This window comes from Symphodus melops, assembly GCF_947650265.1.
Source record: "Symphodus melops genome assembly, chromosome: 18".
NCBI classification, from domain to species: Eukaryota; Metazoa; Chordata; class Actinopteri; order Labriformes; family Labridae; genus Symphodus; species Symphodus melops.
In genome coordinates, this window is record NC_136708.1 from 18,252,169 (window position 1) to 18,274,016 (window position 21,848).

The 21,848-nt window shown below is 43.0% G+C and overlaps 1 protein-coding gene across 1 annotated transcript; it reads left to right on the forward strand.

Moving 5' to 3' along the window:
- Positions 1–2,420: 2,420 nt before the first annotated feature.
- Positions 2,421–21,569, forward strand: tgfbr2a (transforming growth factor beta receptor 2a). The gene is made up of 7 exons (XM_079367383.1): positions 2,421–2,615; positions 6,131–6,272; positions 7,027–7,205; positions 9,937–10,721; positions 11,509–11,650; positions 19,345–19,469; positions 20,567–21,569. Exons 1-7 carry the CDS (start codon positions 2,543–2,545, stop codon positions 20,744–20,746), a joined length of 1,626 nt encoding a protein of 541 aa, XP_079223509.1. The 5' UTR covers positions 2,421–2,542; the 3' UTR covers positions 20,747–21,569.
- Positions 21,570–21,848: the final 279 nt, after the last annotated feature.

Here is a 21,848-nt window from a genome sequence, read left to right on the forward strand (position 1 = left end):
TTCTGTACTGCAGGTGCACTCGCATCCTTAGAATACGCTTTCTTTTCTGAATCCTCTGCAGTGTTATTAAAATACTTTGAGAGATGATGAGAACTCTCTGGGGACGAAAAAGGGTATTTGAAGGATTGCCGAGGGAAATCGAGGTACATATTCACCTCACAGGTTGAAAAAAATAACACACTCAAAGAGGAAATTCATATTCCATATTCGTGTGGCGTTGGCAGCTTAATCATGTGCTGTGTGACTGAAGACAGTGCTGTTTTAAACCTGATTGTTTTGTGCCATTATTCTCAAGTGATTTGCAAGTTGTTTGACATTTGTCTGTTGTACACATGCCTAAGCTTGTAGGACTAAGGAGTCTTCTTTATTAAGTCTCTGACATGAGCTGTATTTTCACTTTCTACTAGTCAAAGCTGAATTTCTACATAATCGTCAGATATTGGTTTTAAGTTTCCGCAGCAGCAGTTCAGCATCATAGCTCTGCAGTACTTGGGGGGCCTGAGCTTAGTACTGACTGATGATTCAGGTTCCCTGTGAGGCCTCTCTCTCTTTCTCTCTCTGTGTGTGGCATACCTCCAGTTTGCACTCAGTGTGGGTGAGAGATCTTATAAGAAAATGTGCATACAATAGATGCATATAAACCTGTGTGTGGGAGAGATGCTGCGTTTGTTATACCACTTTTTTTGGCCCTTTAAAGCGCAGAGCAGGGTGCAAAGAGACCAACACCTCCAAATGCCTTTGTGATGTGCTGCAGCACGCCGCGTGTTTGCCATCGTGTTATCTCAAGGCATGCGTCCAGAGACTTGTCATCGGGTTGCTCTGTTTACCTTTCCACTCGACCAAAGCAGTTTACAGGAACGCCAACCACCTGCTATCGAGCATAATACCACTCAGGATGTTTGCCTGCTGCTTGTTTATCCGTGTTTGTGCAATGAGGTAGGGAAGAGGAGGTTTAGAGGCAGAAGAATACTGAAACTTGTTCAGAGGAAAAGCTTAAAGTGAAAAAGGCATGCAGGACACTAAAAGAAGTCACGTTTTAAATAAGCTTTTCTGGAGGTTTCCTGTCAAAATGAAGCAAATAAAGTTTGTTTGGGTGTTGTGGTCAGCGAGCAGGATGTTGTGACCTTCTGGGACACCACATGTGCAAATGTCAATGGGGAAATGCCCACAGTGCTGTCGGGTCTCCACCTTGTGGCTTGGACCCCGTCTTGCAGTGCTTAACCACTGTCTATTGGCACACACACAGAAACGCACACCAGCTGCACACGCCCACCAGAGCCCAAAGTCAAATAAGGTCAGTGAAATGGGCTAAACAAAGGTGCAAACTCTCACATTATGAGTCACACAACTGAGCCCTGTGTTTGTAACCACTTGTCACTTTTTTCTAAACTGACGCCATCAACCATGAAATTCATTTAACTCAGTGTTATGTTTGTTGAATTGAATTCCATCATGACCAAATGACCCTGACAATTTATTTTCATTTTATGCTTGCATTTTAATAACCTTTTCTAAGGCTATTAAAATTACTAAAATAATAATAACATTTTAGATGTGTATTCTTTTATTTGATTTACTAACTGTATTTGTTCCTGTTAAAAGTCAACACCATGAATATACAGACAGGAGGAGTCACTTCGAATATATTATTTCGAATATACTAAAGAAAGTTAAGACGAGTGACTATTTTAAGTCAAGTTCTGCAGATTTGAGGCACTCCATCTTCCACACTACACCTACGCCTTAATATGCTCAGCAGTACAAGAGCCGATAATAAAGCTTAGTGAGGCGATGGCGTAAGAGGGAGCAGACGTCCTGTGTGGAGAGTTATAAGATCCGGGGTCACAGGGTCAGGAGTGAAAAACCTGACATCACCTCTTGAGTATGCAGAACAAAAAACACATCTGCAAAGCCTCGGCAATAACGGCTAATTTATGGGTGTTAGAGTGGACTTAACCTCTGTGTGTCTTCGATAAAAACCAACACTATGAGATATGGAGTTACTCTCAACACTTCTTGTGTCGTCCTTGATTAACTGAGCTTGGCACCTCTCCAGAAAGGTAGCAGAGGAATGTAATTTTATGGACACTTAAAGGAGTTCACTGTGTATAAATTATCAAATTAAATACAAGCATTCTTTACTTCAAGGTGTGACTACTTTGAAGTAAATCATGGTGTTTGCTTTTTTACTTGTGGCCCATAGGTGAAGCCTCTGGTTTAGCTATTTTCAAGCATGTCATTTCAAGTCCTAGCCTCTTAATGACATGGTTCAAGACTGTGTGTGTGTGAGCCACATGAGCAGAAGAAGAAGAAGAAAAAAAAACTGTCCAACCCCTCAGAAGATTTCCTGTTTCAGGAAAAGTACACACATACTGTGAGTCATATAGGGCAAGTCCTGCCTGGTGTGTTTACTCTGCTCCTACTACTCAGAGCTGTGAGGGAGTTCAGAGCAGCAACAGGCTGGCAGAAGTCTGGATGTCTACTCGTTTAAACTTCTTCGGTTAATTAATGACAGAGAAAGGAGCACACACGCCGTTTCTAAATGGAGCTACTTCGGTTTTCCGCTTTTTGTTGTGGAGTGATACTCTTTGCTGGTCTTCTGCTGGAGGAAGCGGGTGAGTTTCAAGCTTTTCGAAAAGTTGCCAAAAGCTGCGAACGCGGCTGCGTCTGATTAAGAGCTGCGTCTGTGACCCATTAGCGTGCTTCATATTGACAAATTGCTTCCTCTCCGAAAACATTATAGGGTTTTTATGCTCTTTACTTTTTAACAGGAGTGTTTTAAACGTTTTTAAATTTCAAATTAAAGCGCCCTAGATTTAAAGAGAGCGCCATATTTGATATTTAAGTGCGCAGGTTATTTAGCCTTGAAGTCGCTCACGAGCCTTTGAGTTTAGGCTACTTGCTGGCACAGTTCCTGTCTCCTTGTTATGTTCTTTAACTTCTTTCCTATACCTGCCTGTAAATGCTACATTCGCTCAGAGGTGGCCATCACCTGTCCTTACAGTACTTCCTCTAAAGCCCACCTACTGCATCTCCATCTTTGATGTACACACCCGCATTGCTAACAGGTCTATACAGTAACATCCCCCCCTTTGGAGTACACTGTTTTTACCTTCATGTATCTCAGACTGAGTCCCAGAGGCACCAAGTGGCTTTGGCTGCTCCTAATCCTCTTTCCCCCCTCTTCTCTGCAATTATAGCTAGCCCTGGGTGACAATTACTACCATTCATCCCTTCCATAGCACCGCCTCCTGGGTTTAAATGACATGCTCTTCCAGAGGATTGCTCTAATGATATAATTACTCCAGCTCAACCACCTTCCTATCTCTCCCCCTCAGTGCTGATTAACTTCAAACTCTCACCAAGAGTTTTAAATCGCTCTCAGACCAGAGTTCTAGTATCATCAATTTTGTGTTATTGTTTGTGAGAGTTCCAGGAAGTAAAAGTACAATGTTGTTATTACAGTGGTGGGGCTTTTAGATCCTTTTTAGGGAGCTGAGCTTCTGGCCCCCAAACTTCTCATTCATTTATTATTATCCCCTCTGGATTATTACTGAAGCTAAATTTATCACGCCAGAATTGCGTAGTATGTGTGCACCTTCTTATTAGCTTTGCATATCTGAGGCCATTAAAAGTTACAGAGGCCTCACATGCTTCACTGGTTTTCTTGTTGCTATTGATTGATATTTCTTGATTTATATTTAAGGGAAAGTTATGTGAATGTTTTGTTTTTTTCTCGTATAAATTAACGATGACACAGAGACAGGATATGACACACGAGCCAGCAAGGAGCCGTTTGTTAGAAGCTCATCATCACTATCTCTTTCTGGATCGGACTAAATGGCAGCAGGGCCGGGATGCTTTCAACACTTATTACTCTCTACTACTCAGTTACTCTCAAGTTGTTGCTCTATTTCTGCTGCTACATGCTGCAGGTCTGACTCCACCCTGTAGATTGGTCCGATTGACACAGACGGCTTCTTGTGTAGGGGTTAAGAGCGCACACACACACACACCCAGCACCTTTTCCTCAAGTCAGCACACTTCTTCACAGAATCTTCTGACTGCTGAGAAGTGTAGTTATATTGCAACTCGACTCACTTTGTGGTCATGTGATCAAAGACACAGCCAATGCCATCTTTAGAAAAACCAGCTACCTCTTCAGGTACATCACACGTATTTATTTGCAGTACTTCTTATCCCTGGGAGCTTTCAACTACAGTTTGTAAACCTAATTTTTCTCCCAGCCTTGATCTCAGCTCGTCTATTCTGATGCAAAGTTCAACTTCCTGTGCACGTGGAGAATACATCAAGAGGGTTTGTGCAGTTGCGCTGCAGCAGAACTGTCAAGTCTTTTCATTTCCTGTTTCGGTGTCTCGTCTGTCGTTTGTCAACGTGAGCTTGAATACAACTTGAAAGAGTACCGTCTTCAGCGTGCTAGTGACCCTCGACCTCTCTCGATTAAAAAAAAAAAAAAATCCCTGCGACGCGCCCAGCTGTTTCTTAAACGTGCCTCCCAACTCTTCTTTGTGCACACTTACACAAACCCACCAAAGTCACGTGGACTTAAATGTAAGGAGCATTCTTTCCTGATGACGCCTCAACCTCTTCTTCCTCCTCTCAGACTGATCCTGGGAAAGTTGGAGGATCCTCTTTTAGGATCATTTCCAACGCCAGTCCTTTTAATGTGGCGGGGAAGGACTCTAATTTCGGAAAAAGGAAAGTTTGAGAGGAGTGTAGAGATTGTGTAGCTTCCTTAGTGCTCCATCTGTCCTCTGTATTTGGAACAGGAGCATGATGCCTGGATGATTCTGTATCAGTCCAAGGACACACTCAAAACATCTGTACAATGCAAGAACTCAACATGTAAACACAGGTGCACACATTTAATTTTTTTTTCTCTCTTCGCACATTCAAAGTCTCCGCTACTCGTGAACAACCCACGGCACAGCAGCGCTCGACGTGGCGAGCTAATTCATCGGCGTGACAAATGGGAGACTCCTCAGCGCAGTGAGATGCATTCGCTTCTCCTTTGTTTGTTGTTCTTGCCTGTCTGCCAGTTGTCTCCTGAGATGACTATCAAACCCACAGGCACTCATCACACAATCCAGTCTGTCTCACTGATACGGGTCTGCCTGCCTGCCTGCCTGCCTGCCTGCCTGCCTGGCGGCAAAGTCAAGTCTGAACAAGACCAAAGGAGGTGGATGCCACTGCGCGCTGCTCTTATTGTTCAGACTTCACAGGGGAAGAAATCTGTCCTGCCCTCTAGGATCACATAGTTTGGATTTTTTCTCGTGGTCGGTTGAAAAATCTGCTTTTACTTATTGAAACATTCCAGAAGGCTCCGTCCCTTTAATTAAAATGCTAATATACAGTTATTAATCAACATAGATGTGTTTCATCATTTTAAAGTTGTTTTTCAAATGCTGCTGAGTCGAGTCGATTAAACTATAAGAAGATACTCAAAGACTTTTAGTTTTTGTGAAGTGAAGTCATTTGAATTACCTTTCTTTTAATGACCAGCAAGGCTGACTACACTGCTGGCTTAAGATAGATCAACTTTCTTTGTCTGTCCCAACAGTGACCCAAATTCTCCTTTGACCGTGCTCAACCAATAAACACAACTTACATTAAAAACAGAAAGTGTCACTCAGACATTAAAAGAGCTTCTAAAAAGAGAGTTTCATTTTGTTCAGAACGCTTACCGCTGAGGGAATGAGTGTGTTTTTTTTTTTTGTTGATATTTTTTCTCGACTGTTGGGACTTTGTAGCGTCTGTCTGATAAAAAGAAGGCTGATTGTACCAAACAAGATTTGATAAAAAAAAAAAAAAAAAGAGCCCATATAGATTTTTGTAACCACTGCCAACTTTTTTTCCCCTGTGGATTTTTTGGTCTCTTTATCTAGTTTTTTATCTTATACAGAGTGAATTATGGTCCCTTTTGGAGTGAAATGGATGAAAAGAATCAGAGTTATCTACGTGTGAATGAAAATGCACGACGGTGACGTATCAGCCCGGAAACGCTGTTTGTCCAGATACGGTCGCTTTTGGTTACAAAACAAAAAGAAACCAAACTTAGTCAAAACCATGTTCAATACATCTCTCAGCATCTTTGTTTTCCCTCTCCTAGAATCCAGTATCATGAAGTTGAGAAGGCTGTGCAAGTTCTGTGACGTGCGGGAAACCGACTGCAACGGCAAAGGGAGCTGCAATGCGGACTGTGAGATTACGTCCATTTGTCCCAACTATGAAGACGTGTGCGTCAGTATCTGGTGAGTTTCATGAAAAGGTAAATTTTTCCCCCACTGTGTCGTTCGCTTACTTCATTCGACGTGTTCGAATAAACGAGGAGGGACGCTTGTTTGCGGATGAGTTCAGGAATCATTTCCTCTCAGATGTTAAAGTGTCTTCCTCTGTCAGTCTGGAGAGACAGTTAGCTGGATAATGACAGCAGCCCCGCCCCCCCCGCCCCCCTCAGCATTAAATCTCACTTTCATTGTGAGAAGCAGCAGGAAGCAGATTTGTGTTTGTGTTCGAACTTTAAGGCCGTGCTGCTGTTTCTCATTATTTTAGGCGTAGTTGCGGGCATGTTACGAGCTGAGGTCAGCAGAAAGGTAACGGCTCATGGACAGCAGTGCCTCTTTAAAATGTTTCTCACGTCGCTGCTCAGCAGGGGAGTGAATTTTAAATATGTATATTTGTGCAGTTTCAGGGTTTTCCTTGTTTCCTGTTTGTACTGGTGCTTAAAACTCTTGCTGTTTGCAAATGTGACCTGTGTATTCAATCATTTACATACTGCTGAGACTGTAGACTGCTGAAGGAGACAAATTTGACTTTTACAGTTCCCGCTTTATCACCGTACGACTGAAAAATGCTTTATTTGCACAGCTGTAGACGTGCAAACATTTGCTTGATACATTATAACATTGCATCTCCAAAAAAAAGTGAACTTGGGCCAAAAGTGTATCAATCAAACTCAATCCAGTAAAGGCAGCATTTTCTGTGCGTCTCCTCTCTTTTTTCCAGGAGGAAGAAGGATGACAACGTCACCTTTGACACGGTCTGCCACGACCCGTCCCAGAAGCTGTACGGCCTGGTCCTGGAGGATTACAACAACAGCAAGTGTGAGATGAAAGAGAGGAAGGGCTTGTTCATCTGCTCCTGCTCCGAGGACGAGTGCAACGAACGCATCTTCTTCAAGTCCCGTAAGTTTCAACACAAGACTCTCACCTTCTCATCTTATGTATTCAAACATCATCTCTGTGGAGTTTTTTTCCACAGATGCCTTTTTAAAAAAAAAAAAAAAGATTTTAAAAGTCCTCTGTGATCGTGCATCTATTAAAACATGGGAAACACCACGTTTATAGACCTATGATAACGTGCAATCACAATAAACACTCCTCTGCAGCTACAGTAGTAGTTAAAGTAGCTGTGCATGAAGACCAGAGATCTTGCTTTTACGTGCAGCTAGTTTGCAGTGTTGGAGGTTATCAAAGTCTGACAAGTCAGTTACAAGTCTGGTTAACTGTTTCTCCTTACAGTCACCGAAAAATAGCGATATCAATCTTTCCACCTAGCACTGTGTTAAAAGAGCAGAAATACATATTTAACAACAGTTACATACATTTCCTTTTGGTCAATATCTCTTGTATCTATTTGATTTTTTTCTAAATTCTCATTGGTTCGTACATCTGTCCAACATAACGTCATAGTCACAGTCGACCTGATATAATGCCCCCTTCTCTCAGCTTGTCATGTAAGGCGTCATGCATGAACGCTAACACATGTGTTGTGTGCAGTCAGACCCTCCAGATACGTGATCACAAACAGGTTTGGGAAACATTGACTTTTCAAATCCGGTTACAGCTCCAGCCCTGGTATCAGATGTATTTTGACTATAGCATCCAGGCAATAATAACACTGAGGCATTTCCGCGACCTGGCTCTGCACCGAGAGCCAAATTGAAAGCATCTGCACAGTGCGAACCACCACGCAATGGAAATACATGGTCTCGCTGCTGAGAATGTCTGTGCACTCTCTCTGACTTCTCGGGGACTAACATGAGACAGCGGTATAATGAAGGTGCTGCAAGAGAAATAACAAATGTGAGGCAACAATACCAGTCAGGTAGGAGTTTTTTATTCTGGCTAGTGACCGGTGCGTCGGTGTTGCTTAAAGCATTGCTCTGATTTAAGCTCCTACCTAAGGATACAAAATAACCCCAAAGCACATGTCACAAAAAACACAGAACTTCCTCTTACTGACAAATGTCAGCTGAGCTATTTCACATGCAGGCTCATGGTGCTTTTAAGCATATTAAGAAATTTTTATTTTTTCAGAAATCTTTTGCTCAGGAAAACAGGAAGTTAAAGGGACTGAACCTGAGAACAATAAGCTTGTCTTACTAGGTCAATCAGAAGAAGAAAAAAAACACTCTATTAAATGTATCAATTATTAATTTAGGGGGGAGCTTTAAGTTGTAGTTTAATACATTGAAATGATGTCCATCAGTGTAATGAAACATGCTATGATGAAACGTTCCCAACTCTCACAACAACACAGCAGACACTATGTTCTAAGATGAAGAAAGGTCTGGATTATTTGGACCAGAGAAGGTAGGTCAACCTTAAAGCTCTCCACATGTTTCTGATACGCCCCAGAAACAGGAACGTGATAAAACGGGAGATATTGGAGATATTTATCCCCGGAGATATTGGAGAAGCTCCGAAAGGTTTCCGGACCGATGCCGAGCTGGAGAAACACCGAAGCTCGTCCGCGATGGCAGCCTGCTCATGATTACTCACAATATACTCTGCTCACAGAAGCCGTTCTCCCAAACATTAAATATTTCATCCTCCTAAAAAATGTTTGGCTAATGCTGAGCGAGTCCAGGAGGCACAGAGACAGGTTTGTTGAGAGAAATAGCTTCTCACTCAGTGGAAGTGAAAACAAACCGTCTGTGGCAACGTTGAGGATTTCAGACATGCGGTTTCCTGTTTAGCATAAAGAAAAATAAAGAGAACCAGAGGGCTTGACTGGGCAGTCTCCTCCTCCTTTAGCACATCTCTGTTCTCACAGTACTGGAAAATAAATGTATGTTTTTTTTTTCTTGAGCAGTATGGTCAACATTTAAGAATATTTCTGCTTTTGAAATATCACCATTTCACATTTTGCAATCCAAATCTTCAGCTAGGTTTCAGATGTAGAGTATTTTGTAAATGTTTGGAAAAGAGGTGTGACACTCTCGAAAATAGACACTATGCAAATGATGATTTAGAAGTCATCAAACTGAGGACCACTTGAGGTTTTCTAGTAATAGCTTTTATAGTCCTGTTTTTATGACTGCAGCTTCAAAAAGTGGACCATAAACACAGTTTGCCAAACCCCGAGCAGCTCCCAGACACAGCGTGTCTAAAATGAAAAAGAATCAGACAGACTATAAAGAGAAACAATATGTGGTTGGCTGGGTAAAGGCTTTGGAGCACTTTGCCTTTGTGGTCCAGGCGCTAACTTTAGCTTTCAGATGCTCTTTCGGCATTCCAAAGGGTGGGGTTCAGGTTTCCCCGCCGTTCCGAGAAAACATTAAATTACCTTTAACTTGATGCTGCTGATCAAATCTGATGAGACAGAATTTGAGTTTTTCATTTGTTTATTCTAGGAAGCAAACTGTTAGTGTATTTACAATCATTCCTAGTAAAAAAACAAGTGGAATAAAGTGTTTTAAAATAGATTACAAATCCTAGAGAGTAATAAACAGGGGGTTTTTTTACCACATAAATACGATGATTAAACTCAATGTAGCTGCTGTTCTTGAACTTTTAAAATGCGAAGGGAATGAGCAGAGTTTAGAAAAACCTCTTTGTGTTTTGTTTTTTTTTGCTGCTGTTAACAGAATATAATTTTTGGCATCGTCATCATCTTCATCCTGTGATTTAGTTCCTTCAGATAAGGAGTCCCATGTGGTGGCGGTCATCTTGGTGAGCCTGGTGCCTCTGCTGGTCATGGCTGTCGTCGTCATCACCTCCTTCTACTGCTATCGGGTCTACCGCCAGAGACAGGCCAGCTCCAGACGCAAGAAGGGAACCCCGCACGACTTCAGCGACGCTCACGCCATCATGATCGACGACGAGGGCTCCGAGAGCAGCTCCATGCACGCCAACAACCTCAACCACAACACGGAGCTGCTGCCCATCGAGCTGGACGTCCAGGTGGGAAAAGGACGCTTTGCGGAGGTTTACAAAGCCAAGCTGAAGCAGGGCTCGTCTGTGAGCGAGGAGCAGGCGTTCGAGACCGTGGCTGTGAAGATTTTCCAGTGCGAAGAGTACGCGTCGTGGAAGAACGAGAAGGACATTTTCTCGGACGCGGATTTGAGGCACGAAAACGTGCTCCACTTCCTGACAGCGGAGGAGAGGAAGGCGCAGAGACAGTACTGGTTGATCACAGCGTACCAGCCGAGAGGGAACCTCCAAGAATACTTGATCCACCATGTTGTCAGCTGGCACGAACTGTGTCGACTGGGGGCTTCGCTAGCGCAAGGCGTGGCGCACATTCACAGCGACCACACGCTCTGCGGCCGCTACAAGGTGCCAATCGCCCACAGGGACATTAAGAGCTCCAACATACTGGTGAAAAGCGACCTGACCTGCTGCCTGTGTGACTTTGGCCTTGCCCTCCGCCTGGACAACACTCTGTCTGTGGATGAGTTAGCCAACAGTGGACAGGTGAAACCTTTTTTAATCCTTATTTCTGGGTTTCCAATGAGTCTTTTCTTGTCTTTTATTCCCTTAGAGATTAAAAAAGAAAGAACACTCCTCTGTTATAATGTGCACCGGCACCTCAGACACAGACCAATCGAACCCCGTGGTTTTTATCTTTGAGGTTATCAGACCATGAAAACAGCCGTCCTATCCATCAAGCTTTCATTCCTGGTCTCATCACTCGCAGGACACCGTCTCTAAATATTATTCACCGGCTCGATCTCGGCCTCTGATGGATAACGCCGATAGACGCAGTGCTGTTCGAGATCTTAGGTGTAACAGACAGGCCTGATTGATTTTTAATGGACTCATTACCCTGATGGAATAAAGCAAGAGTCATATTACACTGTGTTATGAAAAGGCTTCACTTTTTCGACGCATTGTAATGCCTTCAATGCATTTTCGAGCAGGCAGCCGTGAACTCATTTTGAAGGTCGTTATTAAGTGCAGACAAGCGTCGTGTTGTTGTTCTTCGAGCCACCTTTTGTTTTTTCAATTATGATGTACTCCTGAAGGTGGTTGTAATTCAGGTTAAACTGTAATGGGACAACTTACTACAGCAGGTAAATAACACTTTGCTAAGGACGTCTTTAGACTGTAATAATAAAAAAGGAAGTGATTGTTTTAACCAGCTCCCTGAACTGTAGCGATCTGTTTAAGATATTCAAAGCCATGTGATGCATTCCCATTCAATGAGCACGACGTACTGTAAGACACTAAGCCCCCCCCCCCCCTGTTTTTGTTGCCTAAGGTGGGAACAGCCAGGTACATGGCCCCGGAGATGTTGGAGTCCAGAATGAACCTGGAAAACATCGAGTGCTTCAAACAGGCTGATGTTTACTCCATGGCTCTGGTGCTGTGGGAGATCATCTCCAGGTGTGACGCAATAGGAGGTAAGAAGGCATGATCAAACACGCCATATCCAGGATGACAAACTGTTTGGATGGTAGATATGACTGCTTTGAGAAAGCTCACCCGTGCTATCGCTTGGTCAGTGTTTGAATTCAAAGCGTGATCATCACATGAAAGGAAACAATCTTGGAACGTTTCTGTGTTTACTTTTTGTCATCAATATTTTCATGATGTAAAACCTTCAGAAACCTAATCACAACATTTGACTTTTTAGTCTGGGCAGCTTTTAGTAAACTGTTGAGATAAGCCTCATATGAATAAGATCCTGGAGGATTAAGGGAATAAATATAAAAATTATGACACAGCCGAGAATGGACTCGGCTGTGTTGAGAAGGGTGCAGATACCTCGACAGGCAGAGTCCATGCTGGATTAGCGTTACTCCTTACGTAGCACATACAGTATGTGAGTAAGACTTTGTTTTACCCATGTAGCTTGTCCCCTTCTCTCATAAAACCAGGACAGCTTGAAAAAAAACAGGCCAGAAGTGAGTGACGTGTCCTTCTCGACCACTCAGTAGATTCAGCACACTCTGCTGTTCTGTGATGTTTTAACAGTTCCTAATAGATGGACTCGTTGATGGAATGTTTTTTGTTTGTTTGTTTTTTAAATCCAGTGTTTGTTACGAGATATCAGAAAGCATATGATAAAGGGAACACTGTAGGAAGCGCTGTGCCAGGATCTGTCCCAAGCTAGAGAAACACAATCTGCATACCAGAGCCTCTAAGGCAACAACTTCCAAGTGGCCTCCACAGCAGAAAGAAAAGCCAAGCACACATCCTGTCTGCTGAGGCAGAACATGAAGACTGCCAGGAACCTCCTGTGCGTGGGCGAACATGGGCCTAGCGGTTAGCTCGCCTGCACCATGTACAGAGGCTGATTCCCCGCTCTAACCGCTGTCTTGTCTCTCAAATAAAAAAGTAAATCTACAATCAAAACGATAAACCTCCTATGAGGAACTTTCGCTTTGTGTTGTTCTCGTTTCCCCCATGTGAACACAGTTTGACTATTTCCAGTTTCGTCAGAAAATAAAATTCCTCACAAAGCTTTAATTGTTAAAAAAAATGATAAGCATGTACCCCAAAATGTCCAAACCGTTTCCTTGAGTCCGACTTTCACTTATTTGCTTTAAACATCCAACCCTGCGTCTTTATCCCGATCAACCTGATACGTCCCCACTGTGCACATAAACACCCCACGTGACCTTTACTGTAGTTAATAATAGAGATATCTACTGTGCATCTGCTAAATTAGACATTAGCCTGGGCTGCTGAGTCTAAAGGAAATCAATACAAGTATTGATTGATGAAATTCCCTTCAGAGTGTTTATAAATATCCTCCGAAATACAGTAAAAGAAAAGAGCTCGTCTGACCTCTAAGGACACAAACACACTGAACATTTCCCGACTGCGTCTGCCTCGAGCTTACTCACTACATCAGTGACAGGACTTGTGTGTGTGTGTGTGTGTGTGTGTGTCCTCGATGACCCATTCATCTCTGTGGGAACCATATCCTAAAGTGACAAACACACGATCCATCTCGTCGTAGTTCCAAGGATTCAAAGCCTTCACTTTCCTAATGTACCGTTACTTGTGTTTGTCATTCTGTTGCAAAAACAAGGCCAGGAAATGTGCAAATAATAGAAATGGGTGATTATCTGAAGCCGCAGTATTTCATGTCAGCAGTCAGTCGTTTGTGTTCACTTCCTTTTAGTGTCTCTGTGGTCCGGCTCGTTTCTGTGACTGCTCCTGTCTCCATTGTGTCAGAGCGGTGATTGAAAGCCGGCTTATGGGCACCAACGCTTCTACTTTGGCGTTTTCCTGTTTTGATCCCCCCGTGAGGCCTCCTTCTAAAATGTACCACACAGTCACAACTGCCCCAGAGTGCCCTTAAGAAACAACATGGCCGTGTGACCCACAAATCCCCCCCCCCCCCCCCCCTCCACCCTCTGCTTTTCCTCCCAAACAGCAGGAATATGTGGGCCCTGTGGGTACACCTTTTGGAAAAGAAAAACAGGCGATATCCTGTTTTGTTCTGAGACGCAGAGTCCCCGAGACGTTCTGTTCTGAGGCCGGCGTTGTATGGATGTCTGCTTTAACTTAAGGATGCTTTGCGGGGAACGTCTCCTGAGAACAGAGCGCCACAGGACACATGTTGGTAAAGGTGGACTCAATGAATCCAGACTCGCTCGATGAAGTTTTGCGGGGCTTTGCTTGGTTTCCTTTTAAAGGATTTTAGGGACAATAGTTCCATTCATCCGACTAACTGCCCCTGTCCATTCCTGTCACTCCTTTGCGAACTCATTTCCCACTGCATCAACCTCGATTTCAGATCCCCGTTGAGATCTTATTTTTTTTCTGACTCCTCGCACCAAAAAAAACCCCCAAAGAAACTGTGACGCTCTCTGCTTCCAAACTTTCTTGCTCAGTATTTCTACATGTTCCTTTCCTTTCCTGTCTTTCCTCTTCCTTCCCCTCAGGCAGGTGAAGCAGCAGTTAATTACTCTCCCACTGCACCGCCACACTGCAGACAGACATTCAGCTTCACTCATGTCAGCACAGACAGACGTGGAGGACAGGCATGCTTGGATTTCTTGGAGCGAGGGGGGAAACCGAGGGGGCTCGTGTCTCAGCTCCAGAATAGAGGTTAAAGATGAGCCGGAATACACTGTGTGTGTTTTTGTTATCGCTACCAGTTTTATCAAGAGCAGAGGGGAGAAATCTGTCGTTCATCAAGGCCTTAATCCAATGAGAACATTTCGACTAGAAGAGTTCAGACTGTGTTAAAAACACAAACCGCTTCAGACCTTGATGAACATGTTTTGTGATTGACATCTAACATGTTAGAAACAAATCAAAACAAGCTGGCAGAAATCTGGTATTGATTTGAAATCGGAGTCCCATGAGACAGAAACTGACGTGTTTACGCAGTGGAACCAAAAAAAAAAAAGTTTCATACTTTCGTGCTTCTTGGTTTTCTTGAAATTGCCACATGTTCCTGGAAGTCAGCGAGTCAAAACAAGACCCCTGAAAGTCACCTCACCTCACATGAGACAAAATAAGAACACGTGCGCTCTCCCCCCGAAACTCAGGGTGACACATCCCAGGGCATTATTATAATGACTGGGGTGAAGCCCTGGTTTCTTCTAGTCTCTGTTGCCACCTTTCTGTGTGTGTGTGTGTGTGTGTGTAAGACAGATGTCTGCTCTGCACCACATAGCTCCACAGCTCCGTCACAGCTCCTGAGGCCACGGTCTGATCTGAGATCTACCAGGCGAGAAGAACACAGACGTCTGTCGTCAGCGCCAGTCAGCCAGCCATGAGCCATCTCTTTCCTGTCTTCATCTTCCATGACTATAAAGTCAGAGGAAGAGCTGAAAACTGAGAGATCGACGTACCTCAGAGGGATTCAAAAGCTGGATTCAAAAGCCTCAGTCCCTTTTTTTTTTTTTTTTTTTTTTTTTTTATCTCTCCCTCTGTTCCCTAAAATGTCTCTTCTGTATAATTTAGCTGGTTCCAGATTTAGGGCTTGGAGAGACAGCGAGGGCGTTTCTCGGGCGGGTGGGGCTACGGAGAGGGATAATGGTGGAGCGGTGTGTGTGTGTGTGTGTGGAGCTGCAGACGAAGAAATGCCTTCATTCCCTGGAGGAAGAGGTTGGCCTAGACTGGAGAGGTTGGGGCAGCTGCTCTCCAGATGTCACACCACAAAGTCCTCCCGGGCCGGGAGGGCTGATACTCGTCTGGTGTGCGTCTGCCATAGTCCACGATTAAGAACATGTGGACTATGGTTTGGTTTGATTGTGAAAGACAATGTATCCTCCTTTTATTTTATTTTTATTGGAGATGCTTCCACCAGGTGCTGAAAAAGCTTTCTGGGTTGTTGTTTTTCTCTGGGGTTAGAGCCTGTACCGGGGATAGTTAATGGCAGGGTAACACTGCACCACATGTCCACAAGTGAGCCCCCGCTAACGTGTAACGTACATGCATACATCTGTACTAAATGACTTTTAACAACCTGCAAGGAACACAAACAAGTGTCGCAGCCACCGCGGTCTAATGAAAAGCAGCTGAGGCGGCTGGGAAAGGATTAGTCAAGATTTTGGTTGCAGACTCGGGGAATTTAAAGATGTTTGCATGACTGTGTTACTCATTTGTTTCCAAGCACATGTCGTCGCTCTGCGGGGAGCCGTTTGTCTGCATTATTTATGTGTTTAGGTGACAAGGGTTTCTGTTCTGTTTTCTGTATTTATGCTTTGTCGAACATAATTAGAGAAGAATGTTAACTTGGAAGGGCAGCGGGACACGAATATCAAGCAGTGTTTTCAGATGCTGGCATCGTGTTTTTTTTCTGCTCGCTTTCAACTGCGCTGGGAGGATGTGGGAGGATTTGTTGTTTCTCCTTTCCTGTAGCTTTTGGATCCGTTTGGTGGCGTCCGCGTTTAGACCATTGATACTTAAAAATATCTCCCAGATCCAAATCCATCAATCACACGTCCAATTCAGTACAAGTGAAATGTAAATTGTGAAAAAGATCATTTATAAAAGTCCAAGACTTTAGTCTGATTTACAGAATATATCAAATAGCATTCAGTTTAGACTTCTTGAAACCGTCTGCTGTGAAATGAATTAAGCATCAACTAAGACTATTACTAAGTTAAAAAAGGGTTAGGGTTAAAAAAAAAAAAAAAAAAGCCTACAGATTAACCCCATCCAGCTTTTTTACTCTCCTTAACCCAGAATGTTCTTTTGCTACAAGGAATCCAAAAATTACCATAAAAATCATTTTTGTACGTGTCAACCGAGTTTGTATCAATAAAGCTTGAAACAGGCTGCAGCAGTGCTGCTTAAAGCTCCTCTGAGACCTTTTGAGCTGCAGATGAAAAGTGTCACTACGTTACGTGAAGACAACATCAGCACGCAGGAGCTTTAAAGCAGCCACATGGAACTGCTGGACCTTGAAATAGTGTCATTGTGGTTTGAACTGTGTAACTGGTGATTGAACTTCATATCGCCGAGCTCCTGATGGGTAACATCAGAGAGAAGTATCACAGCCGGCCTTTGAAGCTAAATTTAAACCGAGTTTCTCTTGGCTGTGTATTCCCAGACTGACTGGCTGCAGCCATGTCTCACATGAGGAAGAGACACTGAGGAGGAAATATGTGCACGCTTTGCAAAAGCCACATCACTACATGTAGTAGGAGGCATAGTGTAAGTTCCTCATTGTTACCTTGTTAGATTGCTTTGCAGAAACGTTGTGAGTGACTTCTGCACACCGCAGCATTCCTGCCTTCCCCGGTGTTGTTGTGTTTACAGAAAGCTTTTTGCTCGTTCAGACTTTTAATTTAAGGTTGGCCTGGAAACCCCAGCTTTGCTTTTTGTGGAGGTACGATTGACCGATCTTTCCATCCTGGAATACACACTTTTGTTTACTCTGGAAGTTTTCTGCACGGCACATCTTTTTTTTTTTTCCACCCATTGTTTGGAAAGGAACACATAAACATGTTTGCAAAGTGGATTTCAGTCCCAGAACACCAGTGTTACACTCGCTCAGATCCGTCAAAACAAGAAGAAACATCTGTCCCTTTTTTTTTTTTTTTGGCTGAAATTCAGACTTCGATTTGTTAGTGGCTGTGTTTTAAGATTAAACACCAAACTAGAGACATCGGCTTGCAAATAAAAAGAGAAAAGTTTCATTTGAGGAAAAGAGTCGTGGGTTGTCCTGGTCGTAGTCCCAGAAGCCTCTGATTCCTTCACAGGGGCTTTCTATCTTTCTGTGAGCTTCTTTTAATGAGGCAAAAAAAAACGCGTCTTTTAAAAAACTTTTAACGGTCTTATTTTCTTATCCACACACACTCCATGTCAGCTCTCTTGGAGGCGACGTGTTTTCCTCGTGACTGGACGAGTGTCTCATGTAAACGGAGATTTGCACTTTAGTGTTCAGGCAAACACAAGACGACTCTACACGGTGCCTCTTGATTCACTCTATGCTTTCTTTCTCTGAACATTTACTCTCAAACCTACTCGTTTAACCCGCTGGCTTCTTAAGAACCCCAGACTTTGTCTTTTTTGAAATATTAGTTGAACAAGAAACGGTTTAGCTTCAGTTTGCAGTGAAACATCAACAATGCACTTTGCAACAATAAGATTCTAAATGCTATTTACAAATAAAGACAGACAGACAGATAGATACTTTATTGATCCCGAGGGAAATTCAAGATAAACCTCAATAACAGTAATAGACTAAAAGAAGATATCTTGCTACAGTCCTGACCGATATCGTATTTTTTAGGCCGATGTCGATATCGATATTTGGGAGTTAAAACATCCAATACCGATTTTATAGAGCGACTATTAAGTTTATTTTTTTTATCCATGCTCGATCTGTAGAGATAGATGGATATAAATATACACACTTAGTATGTTGATCCCTCAAATGCAGTTCTCAAAAACTTGTGGAAAAGATGTTCAATGAAGAGAAGATGGTCACTCGACTGGAAAATAACAGCACGCGTACGATCATCACATGACAGAGTGACAATAGTTGTTGTAATCCACATAGTGAGAAGCTGTCAGTGTAATTCAATGAAACTCAAATGAAATGGTATTTGATTGGTGGATAAGTCGAGTATTATCTGAGCACATCTGCAATAAAGTTAGCCGATAGTCACAGGATAAGCTTGTATCAGGGGAAAATATTTAATCAGTCGGGCTCTTATTGAAACGGAATATATGTGACACCAGAAAGCAGGTATTTCAACTCCAGTGGAGCAGCTGTAGCAGTTTGTTTTTTTCATGACATCATCGTTCTTCGTCAAGAGTTTCCATTGCAGCTCGTACGTTCCTCCTTTCTAAAAAGCGAAAGTTTTCAAAGCAGCCAAAAATAAAATCAGATCAAGCTTTTCTCCGCTCGACGGCGTCTGTCTCTGTCGAGACGTTATTTGTGGATTGTCTCGTGTTTCTCAGACTGCTCTTTCTTCTCCCGGTCATCTTTTAATCAGTGGAATGATTTACTTGAATAATCTTCCCTCAGTCATGTGCCTGATCTCGTCTCGCTCTTCTCAGATCTCGATGGATTCTCTGAAACGCGCGTTTTCTTTAAACGAGCCCTTCACGCTTCAAAGCCTGTTTCGACTTGGATTTGTTGTTTTACTCTGAGGATGCATTAATTCATGAAGAGAGGACTTGTACTTGGAAACTTCTGACCCGCAGCTTCCAGACTATATTCTCCACGCCAGTGCTTTGAAATCTCACCCAGAGTAAACTCGCCGAGCAAATCGCCCTGACAAGCACTCCGGCCGTTGTTGTGTAAGCGAGCCGACAGAAAGCCAGAGCTGCACCGGGGAGAGACTTTAAGCCCCCTGACGCTGAGGGTAAAAATGTGATAAGTGTTTCTCTATAGCAAATCTCCCCCTTGGCCCTTCTTCAGCAGCACAGGGTTCTTGACTTGTTTGTGCTGCTTCGGTGCTATTTAAAGTTTGCAACCTGCAGTTTTAATTTGGAGCGCACAGTGAATCCTTTGAGAGGTGTTGTTGATGTGAGCGCTGTGGGGCTCTGCCATCTGATCTGCTCCCTCTCTTCAACAGAGCTGTTAGGAATACGTTCCAGAATTCTTAGCTAGTACCAAACAACAGTTCAAAGGCTGATTTCTTTGTTTGTGTGTGTGTGTGTTTTCATGCAGAGGTGAAAGAGTACGTGCCACCCTTTGGAAACCTCAGGGAAAACCCGTGTGTGGAGAGCATGAAGGACAGCATTCTGCGAGACAAAGGACGACCTGAGATCCCCGACGGCTGGATTAACCACTCGGTAAGAGACGTCCCACGTACTATACTTTCTCACTGTATCAATAATACTGAACTCCTACAGTGTTTCCTTTGTTTTTAGTTGAATTCGAAATATAGCTGAAGCTGCAAAATCCAAAACCGAAAGCTCCCGAAACAGTAAAAAAAAAAAAACCCAACCTTTTAACAGTGACCTTGTTATGGTAGCAGAACTAAGTGAAATCCTGATTACTCAGCTGTGTAAGGCCAGGAAAGGTTGAAACAGTTAGTTTTCCTCTGTGACGAGAGCTAACTCGGGGCATTTTTGACATGAATCTGTTTAATGGCATCATTGGGATGATGAAAGTTGAAAGCAATAGTTGAGCAATAATATTCAAACACACTTGCTCCTCGAGGTCCTGCTTGGTTTTAATGAGTTAAAACATAAAATATAAGAATGAGCATTAACGGCATAGAACATGTCTTTTTTTTGTTTTTTGTTTTTTGTTTTGCTGACCTTAAAAGGTTCAACCAATGCTCGAGCAGCAACTAAAGGAGAACAAAAAGGTTTTAGTAATGGGAAGTGAAAATACTGGAATTGGAGTTCCTTTGTCTGGACCTCTGGTTGCACTGTGGAGACATTTTTAGGCTGAGTTTTACTACGTCAGCAAACGGGGAACACAATCTGCATCACACCAAAGGTTTCACTGATTCACTGATCAACAGGCCGAGGTAATACCCCAAGAAACAGATCAACCGATTAGATCATTTAAACACAGTATCTTCCTGCTGATAGTCCAGAGGTGAGTCCGAATTTTCAGTCCAGTTTGTTCTTATTCACATCCGTGAGGTGAGGTCATTAAAGTTCAGCAGCTTCAATAACTACAGTCTTTGATGTCGTCGTCCTGTTTAACCACAACCTCTCTAACAGCTTACATAAAAACATCGTGACCTCCATGCAGGTTGGGTTGATTTCAGGAGTCTAGTATTAGAATATAAAAGATTAAGAAAAGTAAAAAACTGCCAAACTTTACATTTCATTCATATAAAACTCACTGGTGCGCTAACACATAAACGTGAACACGTACGGTCTCAGCTGGAAGTATCACTGACTGTGTCTGTGCTCCACTGCTCCCTCTGCAGGGCATCCAGATAGTGTGCGCCTCCATAGACGAGTGCTGGGACCACGACCCAGAGGCCCGGCTCACAGCCCAGTGCGTTGCCGAGCGCTTTAACGACATGGAATATCTGGACAAGCTGTCGGATCGCTCTGACTCAGAGGAGAAGATCCCCGGAGAAATCATTGTGGTCGATGAGAAGTAGAGCCTTACACAAACTCTTCCCCCATTGAGGCGGCACAGGAAACCAAAGTTCTTTTGCACTTTACCAACATCTATGCACAACAAATGATATATATAGATATGAATAAAAAGAACCCTTTTTCTTCATCTTGCAATACTTTTCAGGTAAAGGAAATAAAGGGAGAGCACACAGAGGAGTCGGTGAAGGGAGACGTGTACATTATAAAGATGCTAAAGAACACTAAATAACCTTTTGACAGATTTTAGGACTGGATGCTTTTGTGTTTGTGTATTTCCATGGTGTCATTATGCATTGTTGTTGCATGAAAAGGAAAAGATGAATTCACAACAAAGAAATAGAAGAAAGCCACCCATGGCAGGAACCTGCAGGGAAAGCTGATATCAAATCTCAAGAGCTATGAATTGTGAAATAAAGACAGAAAAACCAGCCTGAAAGCAAAAATACACAGAGATATATTCGTGTGTGTGTGTGTGTGTGTGTGCGTGTGTGTGTGTGTGTGTGTGTGTGTGTGTGTGCGCGCGTTTGTGTGTGTGTGTGAGTGTGTGTGTGTGTGTGCGCGCGCTTGTGTGTGTGTGTGTGTGCGCTTGTGTGTGTGTTCAGAGGAAGCTGATCCAAATCTTTTTGTCTGTTGAATCACAGAAATAGGAGGAATACATTTGTGTATATCGTGATTGAAACTGGACGCCTACAGTGTACAATGTTTTAAAAGCTAAACTTCTTTGTTGCAGAAAAAGGAAATTCTGATCCAGTGATCAGAAAAAAAAGATGCATTTAATTTTTGTATAAAAATGTAAAGCCATGATTAAAGTATTACAGTACTTCCTGTTTGAATCAGTGGAGTTTTTAATGCAGTTATATGGCTTTCAAACTTTATTCCCTGCAGAGTGTGGGACATGAACAGTCGTGATTGTTGACTTTACATTCTTTCCCATAAACATCTGAACTATTTAACTCTGAACCATATGTTGTCCTCTACTCTAAATGTAACACAATACTCACACGTTACTCTCTGTTATCCCACAAAAATAATGTACAAAAAAGCTTTGTTATGGCAGATGAACTCCCTGCATCAGCTTCCCGTTGGTTAGCCTCGCTGTTTGGT